Source organism: Carassius carassius, chromosome 14, assembly GCF_963082965.1.
Source record: "Carassius carassius chromosome 14, fCarCar2.1, whole genome shotgun sequence".
NCBI classification, from domain to species: domain Eukaryota; kingdom Metazoa; phylum Chordata; class Actinopteri; order Cypriniformes; family Cyprinidae; genus Carassius; species Carassius carassius.
Window position 1 is genome coordinate 9,593,683 of NC_081768.1, and position 21,661 is coordinate 9,615,343.

Genomic DNA, 21,661 nt, shown 5'->3' on the forward strand with positions numbered 1-21,661 from the left:
ATAGATAAAAAAATTAACAAATAAATAAATACATAAAATTAAATGATACTGACGGTAAAAGCAAGTAAATGTACAACTGCTATGGTCCTCATTCCATAAATAAATTCCAACAATATAATATTATAAATATTTTTTAATTTGAACAGCCAACTTGTCACAAAAAAATAAATAAAATAAAAATAAAAAATAAACATTCAAATAAGAAAAAGAAAAAGTATTACAGTTCTAGGCCCCATGGACTTCTTGCGTTTTATAATCAAATGTACAACAAATTTGATGTTTGCTCCAGCAAATCACTATACTCACTAAAAATGGCTATAAACCAGCGGTTCTCAATTTCAGTCCTCATGACCCCCTGCTCTGCATATTTTGCATGTCTCTCTGTTAATACACCTGATTCAGATAATCAGCTCATTAGAATTGAGCTCAGTGCATGAACTGTGTTCCCACTGACATGGTCCCTACCCAGTGTTCATTGCTCCCTACTCCCTGAGCAAGGGAAATCTATTGAAGTTTAATTCACTTCAGAACATTTATTCACAGATTTGCGCTGCACAACGTCTTCACACAGGGACAAGTGTGACATCATATACCTCTGTAAATAAATACAATTTAAATTCACGTCTCGCACACTTCAGTGCACTTTGAATGGAACATATTTGTTAGTTTCAAACTGGAATCATGGCAGAATATCCTGTGATGTCTACTTCGCAGGGCACTTACGTTCGAATAGAACAAGCGTCTGAACCGATGAGAGAGACATACAAAATGTGCAGAGCAGGGGGATGCGAGGACTGGAATTGAGAACCGCTGCTATAAATGAAAGGAGTGTGCAATAAGATTTATTAACTGTATATATTGTGAGAGGGAATATTGGTGAACCAGCACTCAAATTGACTTGATGAGTTCTAAATGATGGTTTTAATGGAGAGGAAATAGGCGACCCATTGCTTAAGACCGAGCCGTATTAAGCCGCCACTTTAGGGTAAACTGGAGCAGCTGTTTCAACCTAATGCCTTTAATTTGTGTCTGGGTCTCTCTCCCTCCCTATCTCATCCCCCTCTCTCTCTCTCTCTCTTTTAAAGAGATGTAGAGTCAGAGTATCCATCTGTGAGGTTCCAGCTAACACCTGTGTCTGTTCTGGAGTGGGATATAAGGCCGCAAAAGACATCAATTTTGCCCTCGCCCTCGCTGCCGCCCACACACACATACACACTCCATCAGATGAAAAACACAAAACAGGATTTAATGCACACACGTGTCCACCCTGACTCCATCCGCGAGGAAAGCGTTTGAAGTCGCAGTTCAGAGGGATACTGACATGCGTTCATATAATCAATGGGGGAGTGGGAAGTGTGTGGGGTAGTTTGGCTGTTTGTGCGAAGCTCATATCGCACCACCTGGGAAATATGGAGCCCTGGAGGCCTCTGTCCTTCACTTACAGATACCGAGAATCATGTAGCATTCTGCAGGAAAGTAAGAATTATATCACCCCCCCCCCCACCCCCCCACAAACACACACTCGTTACAGCCGCCCTAATAACCAGCCGCCCGAGGACTCCAGATCTTGCTGCATTGCAAGAGGAGCCCAGATTGCTCACTTTATTGCTCATTTTAAAAAGTGAATGTATTTCTTTGGTGTGGGAAAGCTGGTTTCATGATGTCAAGGCTGTTTAATCTCTTACTGTCAGTGGCGCAGGTTTTATTTGAATATTAAAATGGTATTTACCTCACTTTTAAACCACAGGTGGTAACAAAGATTGTGGGTAGGGCTCTGCAATATATCACACTTATTGAAATGTTGCACATATTGTGAAACGTAAATTCTGGATATGTAATTTTCAGTTTTTAAATACACTGAAAAATTCACTTTAAACACACATTATTACTTTTTTTATGGCATAACATTGAATTTTTGTTTTTATATTCATATATTGTGCAGTCTTCGTTGTGGGTAAAAAAAATTATGTGTTCAGCCAAAGTTGTTTCACATTCTTCAAGAACAGCAGAATCATGGAGTATCACAATATATTCCTGCATGAATGGACTATTTGTCATTTTCAGTTTATTTTACCATACAGAAGCCTGGCTGTTTACAGTTACAAATATTGATATCCACCAAATCAGCATATTAGAATGATTTCAGAAGGACCATGTGACTGAAAAAATGACAGCTAAAAATTTGCCATCACAGGAATACGTTACATTAAATATATATATATTAAAATATCAAAATATTTAAAAAATATTACTGATTTTACTGTATTTTTGTACTTCATTTTCTAAATATCTTGAGTCGAAGTTACAGTTTACATTTACAACCAAAAACTAGAGCAAAGTATGGGAGCAGTTTTTACCTGTAATTTCTCCTTTTTCTGGTGGTTTGGCTTCCTCATCCTTGGATTCGGCGTCAGGGCTCTTGCCTTTGGAAAACAAACAGACAGAAAAACAATTACACTCATCTCAAAAAATATCTGGACACCCTAAAGACCCAGATGCACCCTAGAATGACAGACGCCAAGGCAGAGACAACAATATGGATGTCATTCGTTTTGAAAATAAATTGTTTATTTTTCCCAAGCTTGGTTTGTTTTCCCTCTGAAATGAGATGTATTCAGCCAGGGTATGAATTTGACTCCTGTGGTTGTGTGTAAAACAGCCTGTATATGGAGGTAAAATTCATAAAAAGAACTCTTTCTAAGTAGGATTTGATACTGTTTGCAGATATATGGTCATACATATTGAAAATATGTGAAAAAAATAATACATATTCAATTATATATCTATCTATCTATCTATATATATATATATATATATATATATATATACATACACACATACACACACACATACAAATTATACGTGTGTATAGAAAAACACATGAATGAACAAACAAACTTGAAAAACAATGCAGATACATCTTTATGAGCCAGTTTGCACTCGTGATTCATGCGTCGCAGGTGCTCGGCACTCAGGTAAATTCAGATTTAGCCTCTGTCTCTGCACAATCTCCAGCTCCGCCTCACCTGCTCTTAAAAACCTCTCTGTTTTGCTTTTCTCCAGGGAACATAATTGCAAGTATCTCTGGCTCTTGGGTTTGGTCCAAGCAGAACATTTGCTTTGCCTCCTCTGCTTGGCGAGACTACCATTAATAATGCTCATAGCTACAGCCGTCAGAGGTGGTAGGTGAAAAGTAAATCAAAAGTTGGAGATAAGGATGTCAAAGAGCACTGATACTTCGGTACCAAGTCGATACTCTCAACCCAAAACAAAACAGCGGCTTATGAGTGTGCAAATGCGATTCAGAGCTCTGCAGTCAAAGTGACATTTAGTGCAAGCTCAACGTTAGCCGAGCAGAGACAGACTGTGGCTGGTTTTTTCCTCGGGTTTAAATGTAAAGTTTCTATTGCTCTACATGAATACCCAGAGGGAGTCAGGCCTTGCGCTTGTGAGTGTACAAGCGATCATTTCAGTGTGTGCAGTGGTGTGTGTCTATCGATGCACATGTTCTGATGTCTGTCAGTGTATGTTCGTGTGGACTGGAGCGAGGCGTCTCATTAAACAGATGCACCCCCAAAACATACACACACACACGCACAAGAGCGTCATGGTAATAACTGTATCTGACAGCCACTCTCTCTGTCCGTAATGAGACAAGTTCAAGGACAACAGAGCCAATCCAGATCTTTCAGCGAATGGGTACAGCGTGTGACGTGAAGTATAAAGACTGTGGAGAGACCCAGTGAGATTTTTTTTTGCTCACTAGCATGTAGACTCCATGTGATTGGGTAATGTATATATTTTGCATGTTTTCTGATTGCTGTTTCTGGCTACAGGATATTATGAGAAATCAGGAAATATGCATTGGTCTGAATAAGTATTGGTAAACTTTTAGATAATTAAGTCATAATTAAATATGTATGAATGTCAAATATTGAAGCATCTGCAAACAAATGGTTTGTTTAAATAGTGTCCAAATACTTTAATACTTGAATAATAATAATAATAATAATAATAATTGAATACTGAATCTCTTGTTTTATTACTTAAAATCTTAGAAACTTTTGTGAAAAGATGTGCATGCTGTATCTTCTAAAATTATCTGTTATTTTGTTATCTAATGCAAATTCATTCACAATATTTTGAAATAAGAGTGTGTTAAGTGTTTAGATGATATAACTTTTTAGATGATGACAAACCTTCTAGGTCCTGGCTTTGCATTGCCACGTCCTCAGTAGATTCCTCTGAAATATAGTATATAGAGAAATATACTTAATGACAATATTTTTATCTTTTTACTTAATCACCAGCACCCCCTCCCCCCTCAAGAAAAAAAAAGACAAGCAAGAAATTTTTTTTTTTTTGGTCCTTTCATCAGTCTGCAGTTGCTAATCCCATATTAAAGAAGAGAGGATGATTGCCATCTAATCACTCCTGCTGCTGGCAGAAATGAAAGCACAAATTCCTCTGTGAAGAGGAACAGGAAAGATTCTGGCTGATGTTTGATTATCAAACATGTCTTTTTCTTAATGGCTTACTGAGGATGAGAAACTTCAGTGTGATTTTGATATTAAAATTTGATATTAACATCATACAGATTATTTAATCCCATTTTAAATTTAGTTAGCGAAGTTTCAACCATTTAAACCCAGAACGTTGCTTGGTTCCAGTTGTGGAGTTGAATTTGTTCCAAGGAGAACAAGCAAATCATTAAGTTGTAGTAGATAAAATAATTCATTGAGTACAGACAAATTGCTGTTGTTCCTAAATTGAGGTGACAAGATGATGACACAAGCTAAATACTAGGATAAAAAGACATAGGAACATTTTAATGATGTGTCTTTCAGAAGAGAGAAGCACTGTAAATCTGCAGACCTGCTCTTCTTGCTTGTAAAATATAAATACTCGGAAATGACTCTGTCTCAGGGCTTTGAACGAGAAGGTCAGTGCCAGGAAAAACAAAATTCTCTTAGCTTTGAACGATCATACACAAAACGCCTACCTTGCTGGCTCATCATTTCTTCATCCTGCTTTTCATCTAAAAACAAAAGATAGTCATAGAGAAACACAGATGTATTAAGAAAAACATGCTACTGAAATTCTTCTGTTACAAAAACAAACAAAAAAACAGAAACAAAAACAAACAAAAAAATTGAGAAATGAACACAAATAAGCTAACTGAACAAAATGAAAAAGATGAAAAAAACTAAAAAACAAAAAACAAAAAAAAAACCCACAAAGGATCTAAGCAAAACAAAACAATAATAAAGCAAACCAAATAACTGAAAAAGTTTAAGCAAATCAAAACAAAACAGGATACAAACAAACCCCCAAAACACAAAACAAAATAAAACAACAACAACAACAACAAAACGTTAGTATCATAACCCCAGCACATCGATGGGCATGTTAAAAAGTTGTCTGGCAGATTTATCTTCCCTCAAGATCCTTGATAAAGTAGTCCACACATTTGTCAAGAGGAACGCTCTACTTCTGTGGTCATGTTTTACATCAAATATTTATAATAGCTCTGGCATACTGGATGTTTCATGGCTGCACTAATTTTGTGCTCTCTCAATATCTCTAGAGTGCCATCCCAACGGACAGCTAAATACATCTCCGCAAAGTCCACAAAGAACTCCCATGAGCCCACTGCCGTGCGTCCCAGAGGCTTACATGAATTTGTTTATCCCAGGTGGGTTTAATTTTGTCCTTTTCTGTCACTTCAGTCCTCTAAACTCGACATCTCCTTCTGCCTCTCTCGCCTCTTCGGTGATATCATGATGCTCTACCAGACTCCCTCTCTCTTTAACCCAGATGGGGTTTGGGATGAATTGGAAAATGAAGACCCTGACACAAATAATCCGTTGAGCTTGACAATGGCCATTACGCTGCTGACATAATTGGCTTTTTTAACAAGCTGGTGTGAGAAGCAATTTTCCAATGTCTGAGCAATTTATTTTCTCACCACCACTTTTAAAATAATAAAAAATGAAAAACAAAACAATATGCTAAATGATACAGCAGACCTTCTCAAAAGGTACCGTGTTTTGCTGTTAGCCTTATCTCTAGTGCCGCTGTCAAATAAATTCAGCTTTACACACACTGGACCCCTCTACTTCCTCAATACTGATAAATCAATATCAGCAGATTATGATATAGTGACTTTTATTCGTTTAGAGGGCAGAGGGCAATTCTCCAGTGACCGAAGCTCAATGTTTTGCTCACTATATGAATTATTATGTCGGAGAAGGTTAGTCACCCTGTGGACTTTGAGAACGTAACTTTATAAATGCTGCATTCACAGAAAGAAAGGAAGGTACTAAGGCATATACAGATTCATGTTGACCCACGATCCTGTGCGTGGGGTTAAAGTACTGACTAAGGCACAGTCACAGCTTCCTTTTGCTAAAAAAGCACTGGTCTTTGATGGTATTCTTATGAGGAAGCTGAAGGTAAATTGGATACTGAAATCCTAAGATGATAAATCATCTCAGTTTCAATGTGAGGTCATACAACAGCACATACACCAGGAAAAGATGTTGTTTATAATCTGCAGACAAAAGCAAAGTATTCTGAGAGACGAGAGCTGAGTCATGCATACTTTAACGATGGCCTCTTTCACACGAGAAGCAGTTAAAAGCAAAGAACGCAAAGTTAAAATAGTTAAAGGTGGAAGGTTTAGAAGTTTCAAATATGAGTAAGCTATTTTCTTGAATTTAAATTTACACCAGTGGTATTATTAAAGTGAGAGACATTGAAATAACCTAGTATAGAGTAATCCCAGCTATCAACAAATCACTTCTTGTTTATTACACATGCAAACAACAAAAACTAAGGCGAGTAAAGACAAAGTACTAACTCTGAAGCAAGAGAAAGGACATTTGAGGCCATGGAAACAAGAATTTGGTGTCATGTTTTATTGTTTTATGATTTTATAAAGCTGTAACATTGAATAAGGATGTGAAGCTCAATGCAGCGACCCAGCAGAGAGTCGTTTTAGCAGCAGATGGCAGTAGTGTTACAGAGTTCAGATGAAAGAAGATACAGCACACGAATAAACACACACGTTCAGGAGGAGGACGCTCGCTTATATACACAGAAACGCTTCTGTGAGCTATCTAGACAATATTTCTAATGCCATACATTTACAGTCACATTACTATGGCTCCGTAATCATACAGCATTGAACAGCAGCACTGCCTCTTTCACACGGTGGGGAATTCTCTTTCCTGTCAGTTAGGCCCTCTGAACACAGTTCATGGTGAAGAAAACCGGCACCATGAAAAATGTATGAGACATGAGACAGAAAGGTGAGTGAGAGTGTCACAATCAACAGATGCTGCTCAGTGGCCCACAATCTGAATTCTGCGTGTGTGTTTGTGTGTGTGGTGGCTACCACTTTTAAGAGGCACACGTAACTCATGCGGTGTAGAGTCTTTTGATTCAGAGTCTCGATCTCTGCCAGGGACGGAGCTTAACGGCCGTGTTTCCAGCTGTGCAAAACTGTGGACTTGGAGACACTTGAGCCTCTATCTACAATATACAATTGTAAAACTGCCCCCCCCCCCCTCTGTATAAATGCATCACTGAAGCTTCCTGTCACTTGACCCCTCCTGCACTGTTTTCCTTTCCAGCCTCTTCTTGTGTTTTCACACATTCTATCTTTCTTTCTGTCAAACACATTTGGTTAATATCATTTTTTTTTCTATTTTGTGAACTGCAATGGCACAAAAATGTGTGTGCAATAAGAAATGTTTAAAGTGCTAATAAAAGTACAAATAGGGTAAAAATCAAGTAATGCAAAATTTAAAATACAATTAAAAATGAAAAAGTTAATTAAATAAACAACAATAGTTTTGCTAAAGCATTAGCAGTTCATCTGTTGGAATTTAAAAATGTGCAAATGATTATTACATTTAGAATCAAAAGGAATCAAAATTAAAGTACATTCATTGGAAAGCAAAACATGAAATAATAATAAATAAAAAATGAATAACAAAATTAAGTAAAAAGACATTTAATTTAAAATATAAACATTAGATACAAAATATATGGTATATATATATATGAAAAAAAATATTATTTCATATAAAATAAAAAGATTTATTTAGCCTCCAAGTAGTGATTTTAAATTAGGCTACTGATATGCTGGATTATGTATCTCATAAAACTGTATATTATATTAAACATTTTTTTTAGGGGTAATAATTTTTTTTATAAGGGAATGATATTGAGAGCAGAAGGTTAAGAAGGTTAAACTTGATGAAAATAAGACAAAGCATTATGCGCACAAGTTTAGCGATATAGATATGATGCATCATGTCTCTTTCTTTCCTCCACACACAGACCTGCTCTCTTTTTCTCTCCCTCTCCAAACATGCCCCCTCTGCCTTCTACATCTGCTGAGTACACAGTTAACAGCTCGACCTGCCGCTCCGCATCCTGATTCACCCATCTAACCTGTCACCTCCTAATCTCTGAAATGCCGCACAGCACACACGCTAAAACACACACTCACCCCACAGGCCATCTGAAAAGCTATCCGGGGGCGCTAAAATGCTCAGTCCAGTTCTGTGAACAATCCCTCTCTTTTTTTGGCACACTGATCCCCCCTATGTATGGATTTCACGTGGATTACATCACAAATCACTTCATCCCCCAAGAACTCTGTCAAGAAGTCCAGTCTCTCCACCCAAGCATCTCGTCGGCTCTCTTAGGCCACAACCCGGCGCTGATGGATCGGATTGAACGGATCACCGCAGCCGGAATAACTGCGACTAAACCTGCCAGCCGCAGCTAATGCCCCTTTCTGTCTGTTTGTCTTGTGATCTGACTGACTTCTCCCGAAAAAGAAGAGCCTCTGAGATTTGCACATTCCTTTGCTGTGAAGGAAGGCAAGTGGGAGCTTATCTGGCAAAAGGTATTGTTTTCCTTCACGCTCCTCGCAGGTAACCCGTTGAGGAACACGGGGAGAGTTCCAGATCAGTGCTTTCGGGGCCAGCTGTCCCCTGAGTATGTGAATGTATGAAGTGCTGCTTTAGGGAGAACAGCACTAATGCTTCTCTGTCATTAGCGGGCTGTCTAAAAGGCCCTCTTGCTCTAACCTCAGTTAGAGAGCATCCCCTCAGGGAGAGTAGTGAATGTGTAACACAAAGCAATATCCCACCACGGCTGTATATCAACTTCCTCTGTTTGTGAGAAAAACAAAGTTTGGCCGGCGGGAATCCAATACGCTGCAAGCTCTGGCTGAAGGGTAATGTGCATGCGAAGCTCATTATCCATGAATCAGAAACGTGACTTCAAAAACATATTTAATGTGCCGCCGTACCTTGTTCCCTGAGTGACACCGCATTAGAGCGAATGCATTTGATGTTGGCGACAGCACTAGAGTACGAGGGGTGCAGCTAACACCTGTGGATAAATCATAGCTTTGTTCTGCTCCTCGCTGCCTCGTAACAAACGCTGTTGATTGAGCTCAACTTCTGCAGAGCAAAGCTTTAATGTTTACGCTGTCCTGTGAAGGTTAAATGCGGTGTTTGTGACTAGATTGGTTCCCATTAAGATTTTAGATATGCAAGAAGTTGTGGAGGCAGTGGCACAAAATACAATCTGAATTTCTGAACATGGTTTAGAAGCACACTGGTAGCAAAAACAGTAAAAATGCTATGAAAAATGCTTTGTAGTTTTACAGTAAAATTCAAATTTGATGGCGTTTCTTGCCATCATTTTTTACATGCATGAGGGTTTCATATTACATATTATGTTATTATTTTAGTGTCATGTGTGTCAGTTTAGTGTCTTTGTGTACATGACACTGCACACAAAAAAATAAAAAATAAATAAAAAAAATTATAGATTCCACATAAAAATAACTAGAAAATGTTTTACAAGAAAGTACTGTTAAAATTTTCTACTTTAAAATGACGTTTAATTCAATGTTACTTGCAATCTTCTTTGATACTAGCAATTTATGAGTGAATATTGTATACCATTTTTTTTCAGTGTGTGTGCACCTTCTTTATATGTATAGTATTTACCTCAGCTTATGGAAAAGCTATTTATGAACTGTGTTTCATCATGTGGCTTTCCTATTACCATTTGTGTTTTGTGGTGGTTGTCAGTGTATTATAAAAGGTACCAGATTTCATTAATTCAGTACATTAGTATTCTAAGTTTGTCAGTTAATATATATATATATATATATATATACATACATAAATACACACACACACACACACACACACACACACACACACTTTTCTTGTAAATTTAAGCTAAACTGTAGCTATCATATTTTTTGATAACCCTCTGCCAACCACAGCTGCAATTTTTAATCATATATATATATATATAGATAGATAGATAGATTTTTTTATTTGTTTTTATTTGTTTTTTTACAATGTACCCCTACAAAAATATACCATGTTAACCATATAGTTTCCAGCAAAAGTGTTAACTGTAAAAATATATTTAAGAAATATATATTGTTAAATATTGACTTGACTTTATAGTAGCATCAGTATTTGGTAGAAACTATGGTAAATGTTTGTAAGGGTAGTCCTGGAATATGTTTGTCATTTAAAAAATCAAAATCTGGTAGGTTATTGTTTGCTAAAGTATCAGTTTACTGAAAAAATTACTTTTTTCTTTGCGTTGCAAATACTGAAGAGAGATACCAGCCTGGGGAAATTTCCCCAAAGACATCACTGCTGCCTGCTTTTATATTAAAGAAAGAAAGAAAAAACACCATCTCCAAGCCTCTGGCTTTAAGACAAATTGAGAAATTGTGGTGTTAATACCCTGCTGCCGCCCTTCAGTGTATGAATTTAATTATATTTGGTCCATCTTATTGAGAAGTGAGTAATTGTTTCAGTGCTACACAACCGAAAAGGCAGAGACGGCAGAATTCAAAGCTAATGGCTCCTTAGACAGGTATCCACACCCTGACAGGACATCCCGAAGAGACTTAGTTTGATATTTCCTCAAAACTTGGAAGATGGGAATGCTGGGTGATACTGATATTGACAGATGAACTTTCGCTCACATGAACACAGATTTTCTCATTCAGTACCTTTTTTATCAGCAACATCATCATCTTCCCCTCCTTCCACAGGCTCCGTGTTACCTGTTGATAAAATCACACCACTCATCAAAAAACTATAATTTTACATCATCTAAAAAAAAAATCCAAAATTAATTATGATTTAACAGCAGTATAAATAATTTGTAAGCACTGTTAATTAACAAACTGCACAATAAATAAGTAGTACAGTTATAAGTAGATTCCATTAGAAAGTTTTACTTGTGTAATATAGAGTAAGTTAGTCAGTGTAGTGCCATATTTAATATCTGGCAAGAACAAAAACGAGGCTGCATGGGATAGAAGTACAGTGCATTCAATGGATTATATACTATTGTTTAACAACATACCGATTGTTGACCTGATGAAAAATTATTTCCAAAAAAGAAATGTTCAGTAGACAAAACCTCCATAAATCAAAGTTGTGAGCTGGCGAAAATCTAGGACCTTTATACATTGTCTGCTATTATACATTATCTGAACAGCTCTGATAAGGCTGAAATGAGTGAAGGAATACTCTGCTATTGTGTCGCAGGCCTTGCTGGAGTACATATACATGCACCAGGTGATTCTGCATCAATAGGGGCTTTTGTGTGCCTCGGCAAAACCCCGCTGATAAAAAATGGGGGCTGTAAAAGTGTCGCGTAAGGGATTTTGGTGAAAGACAGCAAGAAAATAGGTGAAAAACAGAGAGAGGGAGAGAAACGGATTGATTGATAGAGAGCGGGAGAGAGCTGATACAGGGGGATAAGGGGAAAAAAAGCCTCAATTCCATGTGAGAATGGCAACCATTTGAGCCTTTGAATTGGTTCCAGAGAAAAAGAGAGAGAATCAGAGCCAGAGCTAAGTGAAGCACTGCTAAAGGCCAGGGCTTGGCTGCCAGTCAGACATTCACTGAATGAAACTGAGGCTATAAGCTAGCCGAAACTGCTGGGGCAGGAATAGCTAAAGTGTGTTTGTGTGTGTGTGTGTGTGTAGACGTGATACTTGGTGTGTTGTGAACAAGATAGAATCCTGATAGGTGCTGCCATGTCGGGTCATCCCGGTCCAGTGTTTACAATGAGGTATAACAGTGTCCACAAAAGAGGTGATTGGTCTCTCTGGTTTTGTGCAGAAGTAAACGCAACCGCTCAAAGCCCCAACACAAGATCTTACAGTAGTTCAGAGGCCTATTAGACGCTTGTTGGAATACCGGTTTATAGAGCAGCCATAAAAAAGTCAAAGCTAAGTGCTGAAAAAAAAAAATGCTTGTTCTGGATTGGATCTGGTTTTGATGGGCGTCTTGGCTTACAGCTCCAGTCCTGTGAACAGCTTCTCGCATTTGTAGTAAAAATCACAGCATGCTACTTTTTTCACTTCATGTCGAGCTATGAAAATGTTCTCCTCCTCTAAGATGCTTCATTTAGCACTCCTTCTCTTTCACCCTCTGTGTTTTCAATCATCTAACTTTTGTGGAAACGATCAATGCTGGCCTTGTTACCCTGCCAGAAAATGTCCATCTCATAATTCCATGGAGTTTAAGTGACTGCTAGAGACATGTCTGACCTGGGTTCAGTTTTCCAAATTAACTGAAAAAAAAAAAAAAACTACTACTATACTATACTACTATACAGTGTTAATTATTATTTATGTACTATTATAATATGTATTATTTTTTTTAATTAGCGTATATTTTTATTTTAGTTCTAGCAATTTGTTATGTTTTTGTAATTTGAATTCATATTCTATCAGATTTTTTTTTTTTTTCAATTTTAGTTTTTTTCGTTATTTTAGTACTTCCGTTTAAACTTGATTTCATCTGGTTGAAAAGACAACATTTCTAAGTTTTTCATGTGTTGAAGTTTTTCATCTAACATTTTACTTCAGTTGAATTTCAGTTAGCACAAAAAAATTTGATAGCTTTAGTTAACAATAAAAACACTGTTACTGCAGTCTGACTGAAACCCTTGCATAGCATTCTCAGAAACTATTATCATCCAACCTGTACAGTTTTGCAGTCCAGCCTAAACCGAGAGATAAACCCAGATTAGATTACCATTGTACGATGCTCAGTTATCTTTTTGACAGTTGCTTAAGCAGGTTTGGGACCATTGAGGCTATGTAAGCTGGATTTAAGGGTCTAGCGCTGGGAATTCGCTTAGCACTGAATAGCTTGTAATGCTGTACCTGCCGCGGTCTATTTAGCTCCTGTAGCAAGCGCGCATTAGTCACAATGAAACACCTTTATTTTCTATCTCTTTTTGTCACTGTTAATGTACAGTCAAAGAGGCTTCCAGAAGAAGGCCTTGTAATCTTTTATGCTTTTCTGAAAGTCAACAAAGGAGGTAAGGTGATTTGCATCAGAATGGACCGCCGTTAAAAGAAGACGTGCCAAACAAATTGCATTCCCATTTGATAACGTTTGATTGTGTCATTGCCGACAACATGGTGAGCGAGTCCGTTTAGCTTTCAATCAGTCTGACTACGGTCCAAAACAATTCAGGCCTGTAAGAACACAACACCTGGCAACCTTCATCTCAATTAACTTGCCAAAAGACCAAAGTTGCACATGGTAACACCAGCAAAACTTTTTCAGGCATTCGAAGAGAAAATGCAGACTCTTGTTTTCTTGTTTAAAGGCAATTGTAGAGCTGCCACCCACAACAAAAGGCTCGATTAATCATAGAGAGAGCAATTCAGATGCCGTGGATTAAACTTCGTCGGGCTGCAGGATATTGGATGTGATAATTTCCCATCTTGTTTGCAATTGTGAACACTGCATTAGGAAACACTCTCACTCACCTTCTTCCACACCGGCTTCTTTTTCATTCTTATGGTCGTCATTATCTGCAAGAGATAGGAAGAGAAACCAGAGAGGTCAAAAGCTACGACGGCAAGCCTGACATGATCAAAAAAGAAGCCCGGTGAGCGTGGATTTACTTAGTCCTATTAGCAGTGTAACGAGAATTTAGCAAATCAGGAATACAACACATTTATTTACAGAGATGCTCCCCTTTGTGAGACCTCAGAACAGGACTGAACAGGAAACAGAAGCAAAACAAGCATTGATTTTTACATTAAATCCAAGGTTTCTCTAAGGATTGAAAATATGTGGTTTGTTGAGTCCCCCAGGCAGTTAGTTCTAATGAAAGCTGAGCAGAGACAAGCCGAGAGCTCGCAGTCTGTTTGATCTGGATGGATGTTTTATTTGAGTTCAGGCTGCTATCAAACGCTCATCTGTGGAAAGACAATCGTGCTATTTGATATGATCCAAGCAGCAATTAAATTCAGCATTTGGAGGAGTGCCGAAATTGTTCCAGCTGAGGTTGAATGCGACATGTCTATATCAGTGGCTCCTAACTGGTTTTGTTTTAGAACCCACATTTTTTATTGAACATAATCAATCACAAGAGCAAAACATTTTAAACTACAAAGCTAAGAAATGCCTTAAAATGTAACATTGCAATGTTACAATAAACTGCATAGACCCAATAATATCTGACAATATTAACATGACATTAACAATAAAACTGACAATTTTATAACTGTAGCAAGTGTTATTCTCCAAATTCTGGGCCAAAAAAATAAATATGAGGCAACTAAAATCATATCCTGTGCAAATCAGTTGGCACATTATGTGGCTTTATGTTGCTTTTATGTTTATTTTTTATCATTTTTTTTATAGTCTTCAAGCATCGGACTAGCTTCAACCTAGTCACAAACAATTTTGCAAACTGATTTTCTGTTTGTTTCTCCCTCCTTTTTAAAAGTTTATTTATTTTGCTATCATGACTATTGATGATTATACAGTGCATTTAGCAGTGTTTCTTTACTGCAAGTGTGAACAAAACAGACTTTTATCCTGACTATCGGTCATGATGGACTTTTTATAATCCATGAACTCCAAATAAAATCCACAATTTTTTTTTCATTGAATATCTTGTTTCACTCAGAAATAAATCACGTATGTTGAATGGGTTGTGAATAGCAAATCACTGTGACTTCAAAAACAGCTTTTTTTTTTCATTTTCAAAACCTCTTGCAGACCTCATCAGCATGTCATCCTCAGACAGGCACATGGTCACACACAGAAAAACACGTTCACACACTCACACAGCCAGCCTCTAGCAAAAGCTCCTGCTTTGATAAAACACTCCTGTCATCTGTTCATGAGAGGAAGACTGTCAAATCTCCCTCAGGATGGTGGGGCCATGTTTCTCCTTTTGTTTAACACAGAATAAAAGCAAAGCAGGCATTTATCTGGGGAAACCAGTGACATCATAACATGCTTAGTCACACTGGACATGGAGCAAACCCTTTGGACAACCTTCAGCAAAGAGCAAGTGCCCTCTGTGCATGTGCCAGTTGATTATGCAATATCACAATGAAAGTGCTGTAAATGTAATCCACTGCTATGCTGTTATATGATTATTTATTTATTTTTGCACTTTATGCTAAATGCACAAAGCAAGACTTGTGCTTGCTGCATTATTCTGTCCCTGCAATGCTGATTATTAATCAAAAAATGTAAGGTAAGTAGGTATGTATCTATGTATGGAGATGTATGGATAGATGAATGGACAGATGGACAGAAGAATGGACATACAGAAAAAGACAGACAGGTAAACAGATGGATGGACGGACAGAGAGATGGTTGGATGGACAGACAGAAACGGACAAATAAATAGATGGATGGATGGACAGATAGACACAAAGATGGATGGATGGATAATGGATGGATGGACGGACAGACAGAGACAGACAAATAAATAGATATGTGGTTGGACAGACGGACAGGCAGACAAAGTGATGGATGGACAGAGACAGACAGACATATAGATGGATAAATGGATGAATGGACAGACAAACAGACAGTTAAATAGATGGATGAATGGACAGAGATAGACATAGATGGACAGATGGATGATGGATAGGCGGAGACTGAGAGATAAAAGAATGTGTGGATGTATGGGCAGATAGATAGATAGATAGATAGATAGATAGATAGATAGATAGATAGATAGATAGATAGATAGATAGATAGATAGATAGATAGATAGATAGATAGACAGACAGACAGACAGACAGACAGACAGACAGAGAGACAGATAAATATATAGATAGACAGACAGACAGATAGACAGATAGACTGACCGACCTACCAACAGACAGAGAGATAGACAGATAGATAGATACCTGTAGATCATTTTTACATTAAATACGTTGCAGTAATTATGTGAGCTAAAACAATAGATGTCTACATGATTTGGAAAGAAACAAGACACATGTAAGCCAACTAACTAGAGACTGTTCTAATTGCACTGACCAGATGGACGGCACTTGCACAGACACCACCGTACATCCACTGTCTCTGCTCCTCAAGGACAGCCAGACATGGGCCCCTGGGGGCCAGAGAGTGTGCTGGAACATGCTGCCTTTCAATCTGCTCGTGTCTGAAAGCATTTTAATCAGTTGCAGGGCCTCCCAAACCAATCAATTATTTTAATCAATCAATTAGAGCACTGGGGTGCGACGAAAACCAGCTCACCACCCACCATTTTGTCAAATTGGATTAAAATTCCAGGCTGAGAAAAAAACAAAAGAAAAGTAATAATAACTGAAAGGATGTAATGTTACATAGCCAAGACAGAATTAATTTACAGTATAATAAACATATCAAAGCTTTTCTTATGATCAAATGTCCATAGAAATTACAAATATTCAACAGCTGCACTGAAATATGTTAGAAAAGCTGTGTATGTTAATGATTCTGTCTCTTGAAAGTAACACACAGCTAAATCGCTGCAAGCTCCTCACCACTAGCATAATGGCTGGATTCCTAGCTGTGTAAAGCCCCACACATGGTGGCACTTCAAAAAATTCCCATGGTGTGTTTGATGATACTAATGCACCGGAACACACTCAGTGTTCGTTTCCTAAAGAGTGAGGACCTTGTGTGTGCAGCCTTCATTTTCAACTCTTTCGGGGGTCCAGGAGACCCCGTTGACTTACTTCGGACAACCATCATAACACCACAAACACCCGGCTTTACAAATGATAGGCTTTCTGACACAGTAACACTGGGAGAGGAAAGCCTCTATTAAAGATAAGGGGAGCTGTCGTTTGAGAACACAGCACAGAAACACCATGTTAATATGGATGTGGCTGGTGGACCAAGAGTGAGTGAGAGCGTGAGAATCAGATTGAGAGACCTGCAGAGTGTCTTTCACACATTTTCACAGTTCTTTTTTTTTACAATATACCAAATCTACTTATTTATCATATCAATATAGGACACTGAAACACTGTGAAAGAGAGACAGAGAACATTAAATACATTCTGCCTGCTTTTTTCATAGTTGTAACCAGCTGAAACAGAATCATAACCCATATTAATGAAACACAGAGACGGCACACCGTCTCCTAGCTCTTTCACATATCTAATTCATCCTCATTTTCTGACAAATGTATTCTTCTTGGTCCCTTGACTGACTCATAAATGACTGTTACTGGACAGCAGGCAGTGATGTGTGTTGTACTCGCTTACATAAGCATCGGATATTCTTCAGAATCCTCTCGCAGGCCCAAACCCACTAGCTCCATCAAAATGGACCTCAAACTGCTCTTTTGGGGTGTGGAGGCTCTTTAGGGAGGATAACAGCGGGATACATGGGATGGGATCGCAGCTAAGCGGAGTTGACAGGGCAGCTGCACTTTCTTAGATACTGACAGGACTTCAAAGACATTTCTCTTCTAAGCAGAACTATGTGTTGGAGGTAGGAGGAGTGGGCGACTTTGGGACATTGGAGATGTGAGTGTGTGTGTGGAAGATGCACAGAAGCGTAAAGGACACAATCATTTCATTTACAAGACTCACCTCTAAATAGCTTCAATGCAGTTAGCTACTTTTTGTCTTTTAGTGCAGCTAACTGCTTTGTAAAACGCAGTCTATTAGTAGCTTTCGGAAGCTACATTTTTAAAACGGCTTATCCTGCACAGCTTGCACTAAACATACAAACCAAAACTAAGTGAAAAATGCATTATGATTTACCATTTAGGAGTCAAGATGAAGGAAATCGAGAATATAAAAGCATCTGTACGAATCTGAGGATTTTAGGTGATAAGGAGGAGGAATATGTCGAGATGGAGCTCGATTTGATGAAATTCCATTCAAGCTGATATGTCTAAGATTCTAAAGATGGAGCCAGAGCCAGGTGTCATCAGAAAGAATCGATGTGACTGGATGACAGAAGTGAGTGATAACCCCAACAAACTGAGGGATAGGAAAAGTACAGAATTCAAACTAAAGAAAAGCAGAATCTCATTAATGGTGGTGTTCCTCCTCCTCATCTGAGACTGCAGAAGGAAAAATCAATGGGTGAGCGTAAAGAAAATAACTTTTTAGAAACATCAACATGTAGTACAGGTAGAAATTGAGCTTTCACAACATACCCTCACACATTTACCTTCAACTGAATGTCTTTGAACAATAGAAACAAGTGTGTGATAAAAAATGAACGATAAATTGGTAATTGGTAAAGACAGATTTCCTAAATAAAATGTACTCACTGTTGCAGTGGTGTTTTGGGAGGTTGTAAGAGTTACTATGTTGTTGCTATGATGTTCAGATTATTATTATATGTATGTGCACAAATGTGCAAGTTACACGCCTGAAAGAGGGGTTCTGAAAATCCCCAACCCTTGCGTATGAGTAATAGTGATGCTTGCTTTAGCAGGCACTATAAATAAAATACAGTACTGCACAGTCATATTACGATCTCTGGATAAGAATAAACCAACAAACAACAAACTAGCTAGGCCTTTCTGACTGTATGACTTTCTTTTTTTTGACAAAAAAGATATTTTGAAGAAGACCCTAAAATACATATACTGAAATGTATTTGAAATACATTTATTTCATGCTAAGTATACCACAAATACATTTAAATATTTAGTTACTTAATATAAATACCCTGCCATTGTAATTTTGGTATACTAAACTGGTATACTTAAGTCTGCTAAATTGGAAAAATTAATTTTGTTCCAATTGTGTGGAAGTAGTTTTTAAGTTCACCTAAAGAAATACTGAAATAGAATTGTTTGTGGAACTATATGGAACTATTTCAAGTTTACATTATGTACATTTAATATGTCTTTCATATTTAAAGACCGATATTTTTCAAAGATCATACAATGCTTATCAATAGTGACATGACACATTTAAGGCTCAATATAGTAGTAGTACTCCAAATAAGGTTGAAGTATAATTTTTTATATCAGTAAGTCTCAAGTGAAATGTCAGTAAATATGTTAATAGATTTGAACTATCCTTAGTATGAACTAAATGTATTTTAAATATATTACTTTTTACTAGAGCAGTTTTTGTCAATACAATGAAAAACATCTAAACATTTTAAAAGATATATAGAAAATATCTTTTAAAAATATCTAAGGAAATAAAGCAATTCATGTTTAGAATGGCATAAGTTTTAGTTTCCATTTTTTATCACCTACTCTTTTAGAGTTTTAGAATGGCATTTCTTGGATATAAACTTTTAAAGCAAACACATAAAAATATAAAACAACTGCATCAAAATAAGGCTTTAAAACACTTGCATTGCACATTACAGTTTCCAAAATCTGTTATTTGCTATCATCTAGAAAAATGTTCTCATTTCTGCAGCTGCTTTTTTTTTTTGACAGCTGGTTGGGAGGCAAACACTGATGAGACAATTTGCCATATGCAAATGCCCTGTTTGCATGTCCCAGCACTATTCCTTTCTATTTGCCAGTTGTCAGACACTTTTAAGGCTGCATAGGAAGAGATTAAAAGAACACACAATCCTAACAGGTACACACAACACAAACAAAACTATTCAGAAGAATACATGGCAAAATTGTTTAGTGAAGTGACAGCACAACAATAATTTCCCTCGTTTAGCAACAAGGACAAAGACGATTTTTCTTCCAGTTGTATAGATGCAAAATCAGATGAGGGCTTCTATGAATGCATGAGTAAGTGAGTGGAAGAGAAAGAGAGAGAGGGAGTAAATGTATGCGGCGTGTCAGAGAGTAGCCACAGCGCGAGATGCCGAGTGCAGCTTTAAAGCTCAGTTAAAATGAGCACGTCTCTTCCGCGGCTCTCAGCATGCTGGTTCCCATGGTGATGATGATGATGAGGTGTTGGGATCGAGCTGTCAGACCCTTGTTATTTTTGCACATTTTACAACCGGCGCTATCAGGGACACCAGCAGAGCTAATTCAGTCCTATTGTCTCTCTCTCTCCATCTAAAAAGCACTTCAAACCCTCACTCCACAACAGTTCGCCCTAATATACCATCCTCATGATAATTTCGCTCTTCTGGAATGTTCTCTCTGTACCCTCTCCTCCTGCGTTAATCAATATCTAATACGCAGTCAGAGAAACATGCTAATGATGTAGCTAAGAAAACACAAATGATGTTGCTTGTTGAACAGCGAGAACGACGAGCATGCTTCACTACAGATAATAACTCCATATGTCACTTATAACGATTCTCAGATTAAACACAGATACGGAACAAGCTATTTAAATACGGTATAAAATATAGAATAAGACGAACGACTACTTTAATTACATTACAATTTGACTGAAAATGAGAAAAGCGATTTCTGTGGTGGATTAGAGAGTTTAATGGCGTTGAAACCAAATTCAGGACTCACAAACATGAAACGCGCTGAAGGTTTGCAATTACTGCAGATGACCCCTTCTCTGCATCGCTGACCTCTGACCCCATCAGACCACTCTCTCTGTTTATTAATCAGTGCTCGTGTCTGCCTCCTCGACCCGCATTTTAATGATAAAACCATTTTGTGTGACTTTGGAACTATTAACTTGACCTCTCAAACTCCTTAAAAGCCCAGACTTTGTGAATTACTCTTTACATTGTAGCATTACCATTGAGATTGCTTTTAAAGAGCTTCCTAACCACACCATTTAGTCAATATAAGAATTAGGTATTGCAGAAATGGTTCTGATTTCACAATTAACATAAAACAGCATGATTAATCAAAAGTGAAGCACAACATTTGTGTAATTTACATGCATTCATCTGAACTCATCTCTGCACATGCTGTGAGTTTGGGTCATTTATAACAAGCATTTGGAATCAAAAACAAAAAAAGGCAAACCATCTTCTCAAACTTGTAATCAAAAGCGCTTATAAATCAGCTGTTGTCAACATAATGGAAGCTTTTAGGGCTCTCTGTGGTTTTCCACCAAAATACAAGCTTATTAATGTTTGAAAATAAATAAATGAAGGCAGCCATAAATATTATATTATAAAACAGTTTAACTGGATTTTTTTTTCTTAACTCTTATTATTATTTTTATACAGTGGAATATAACAATAATATTTCATATTTTTATTTAACAATAATCATAAATTGGAGCTTTTATTTTTTTAAATCACAATTGGAATTTTATCAGAAAATATTTTCCCCCTAAATTGTGCAGCCCTCTCATAGCCCATGCAGACCTAAATTATTATTTTGGGGGCAAAATATCTTGACTAACATTATAAAGACCCTTTTACGTGATTTATGTCTACATCACATTTCA

At 37.4% G+C, this 21,661-nt stretch overlaps 1 protein-coding gene across 3 annotated transcripts in view; it reads right to left on the reverse strand.

The window, feature by feature from the left end:
• macrod2 (mono-ADP ribosylhydrolase 2) overlaps positions 1–21,661 on the reverse strand; it is a 539,507-nt gene that overhangs the window by 20,897 nt on the left and 496,949 nt on the right. For 2 of the 3 annotated variants that reach the window (XM_059565968.1, XM_059565966.1), the window contains 5 exons: positions 13,865–13,909; positions 11,075–11,128; positions 5,003–5,038; positions 4,200–4,244; positions 2,358–2,423 (listed from right to left, as the gene is read on the reverse strand). In XM_059565968.1, the coding sequence (XP_059421951.1) occupies positions 2,358–2,423; positions 4,200–4,244; positions 5,003–5,038; positions 11,075–11,128; positions 13,865–13,909 (246 nt within the window). The remainder of the gene's footprint in view (positions 1–2,357; positions 2,424–4,199; positions 4,245–5,002; positions 5,039–11,074; positions 11,129–13,864; positions 13,910–21,661) is intronic. The other variant, XM_059565967.1, reaches the window with a different exon arrangement.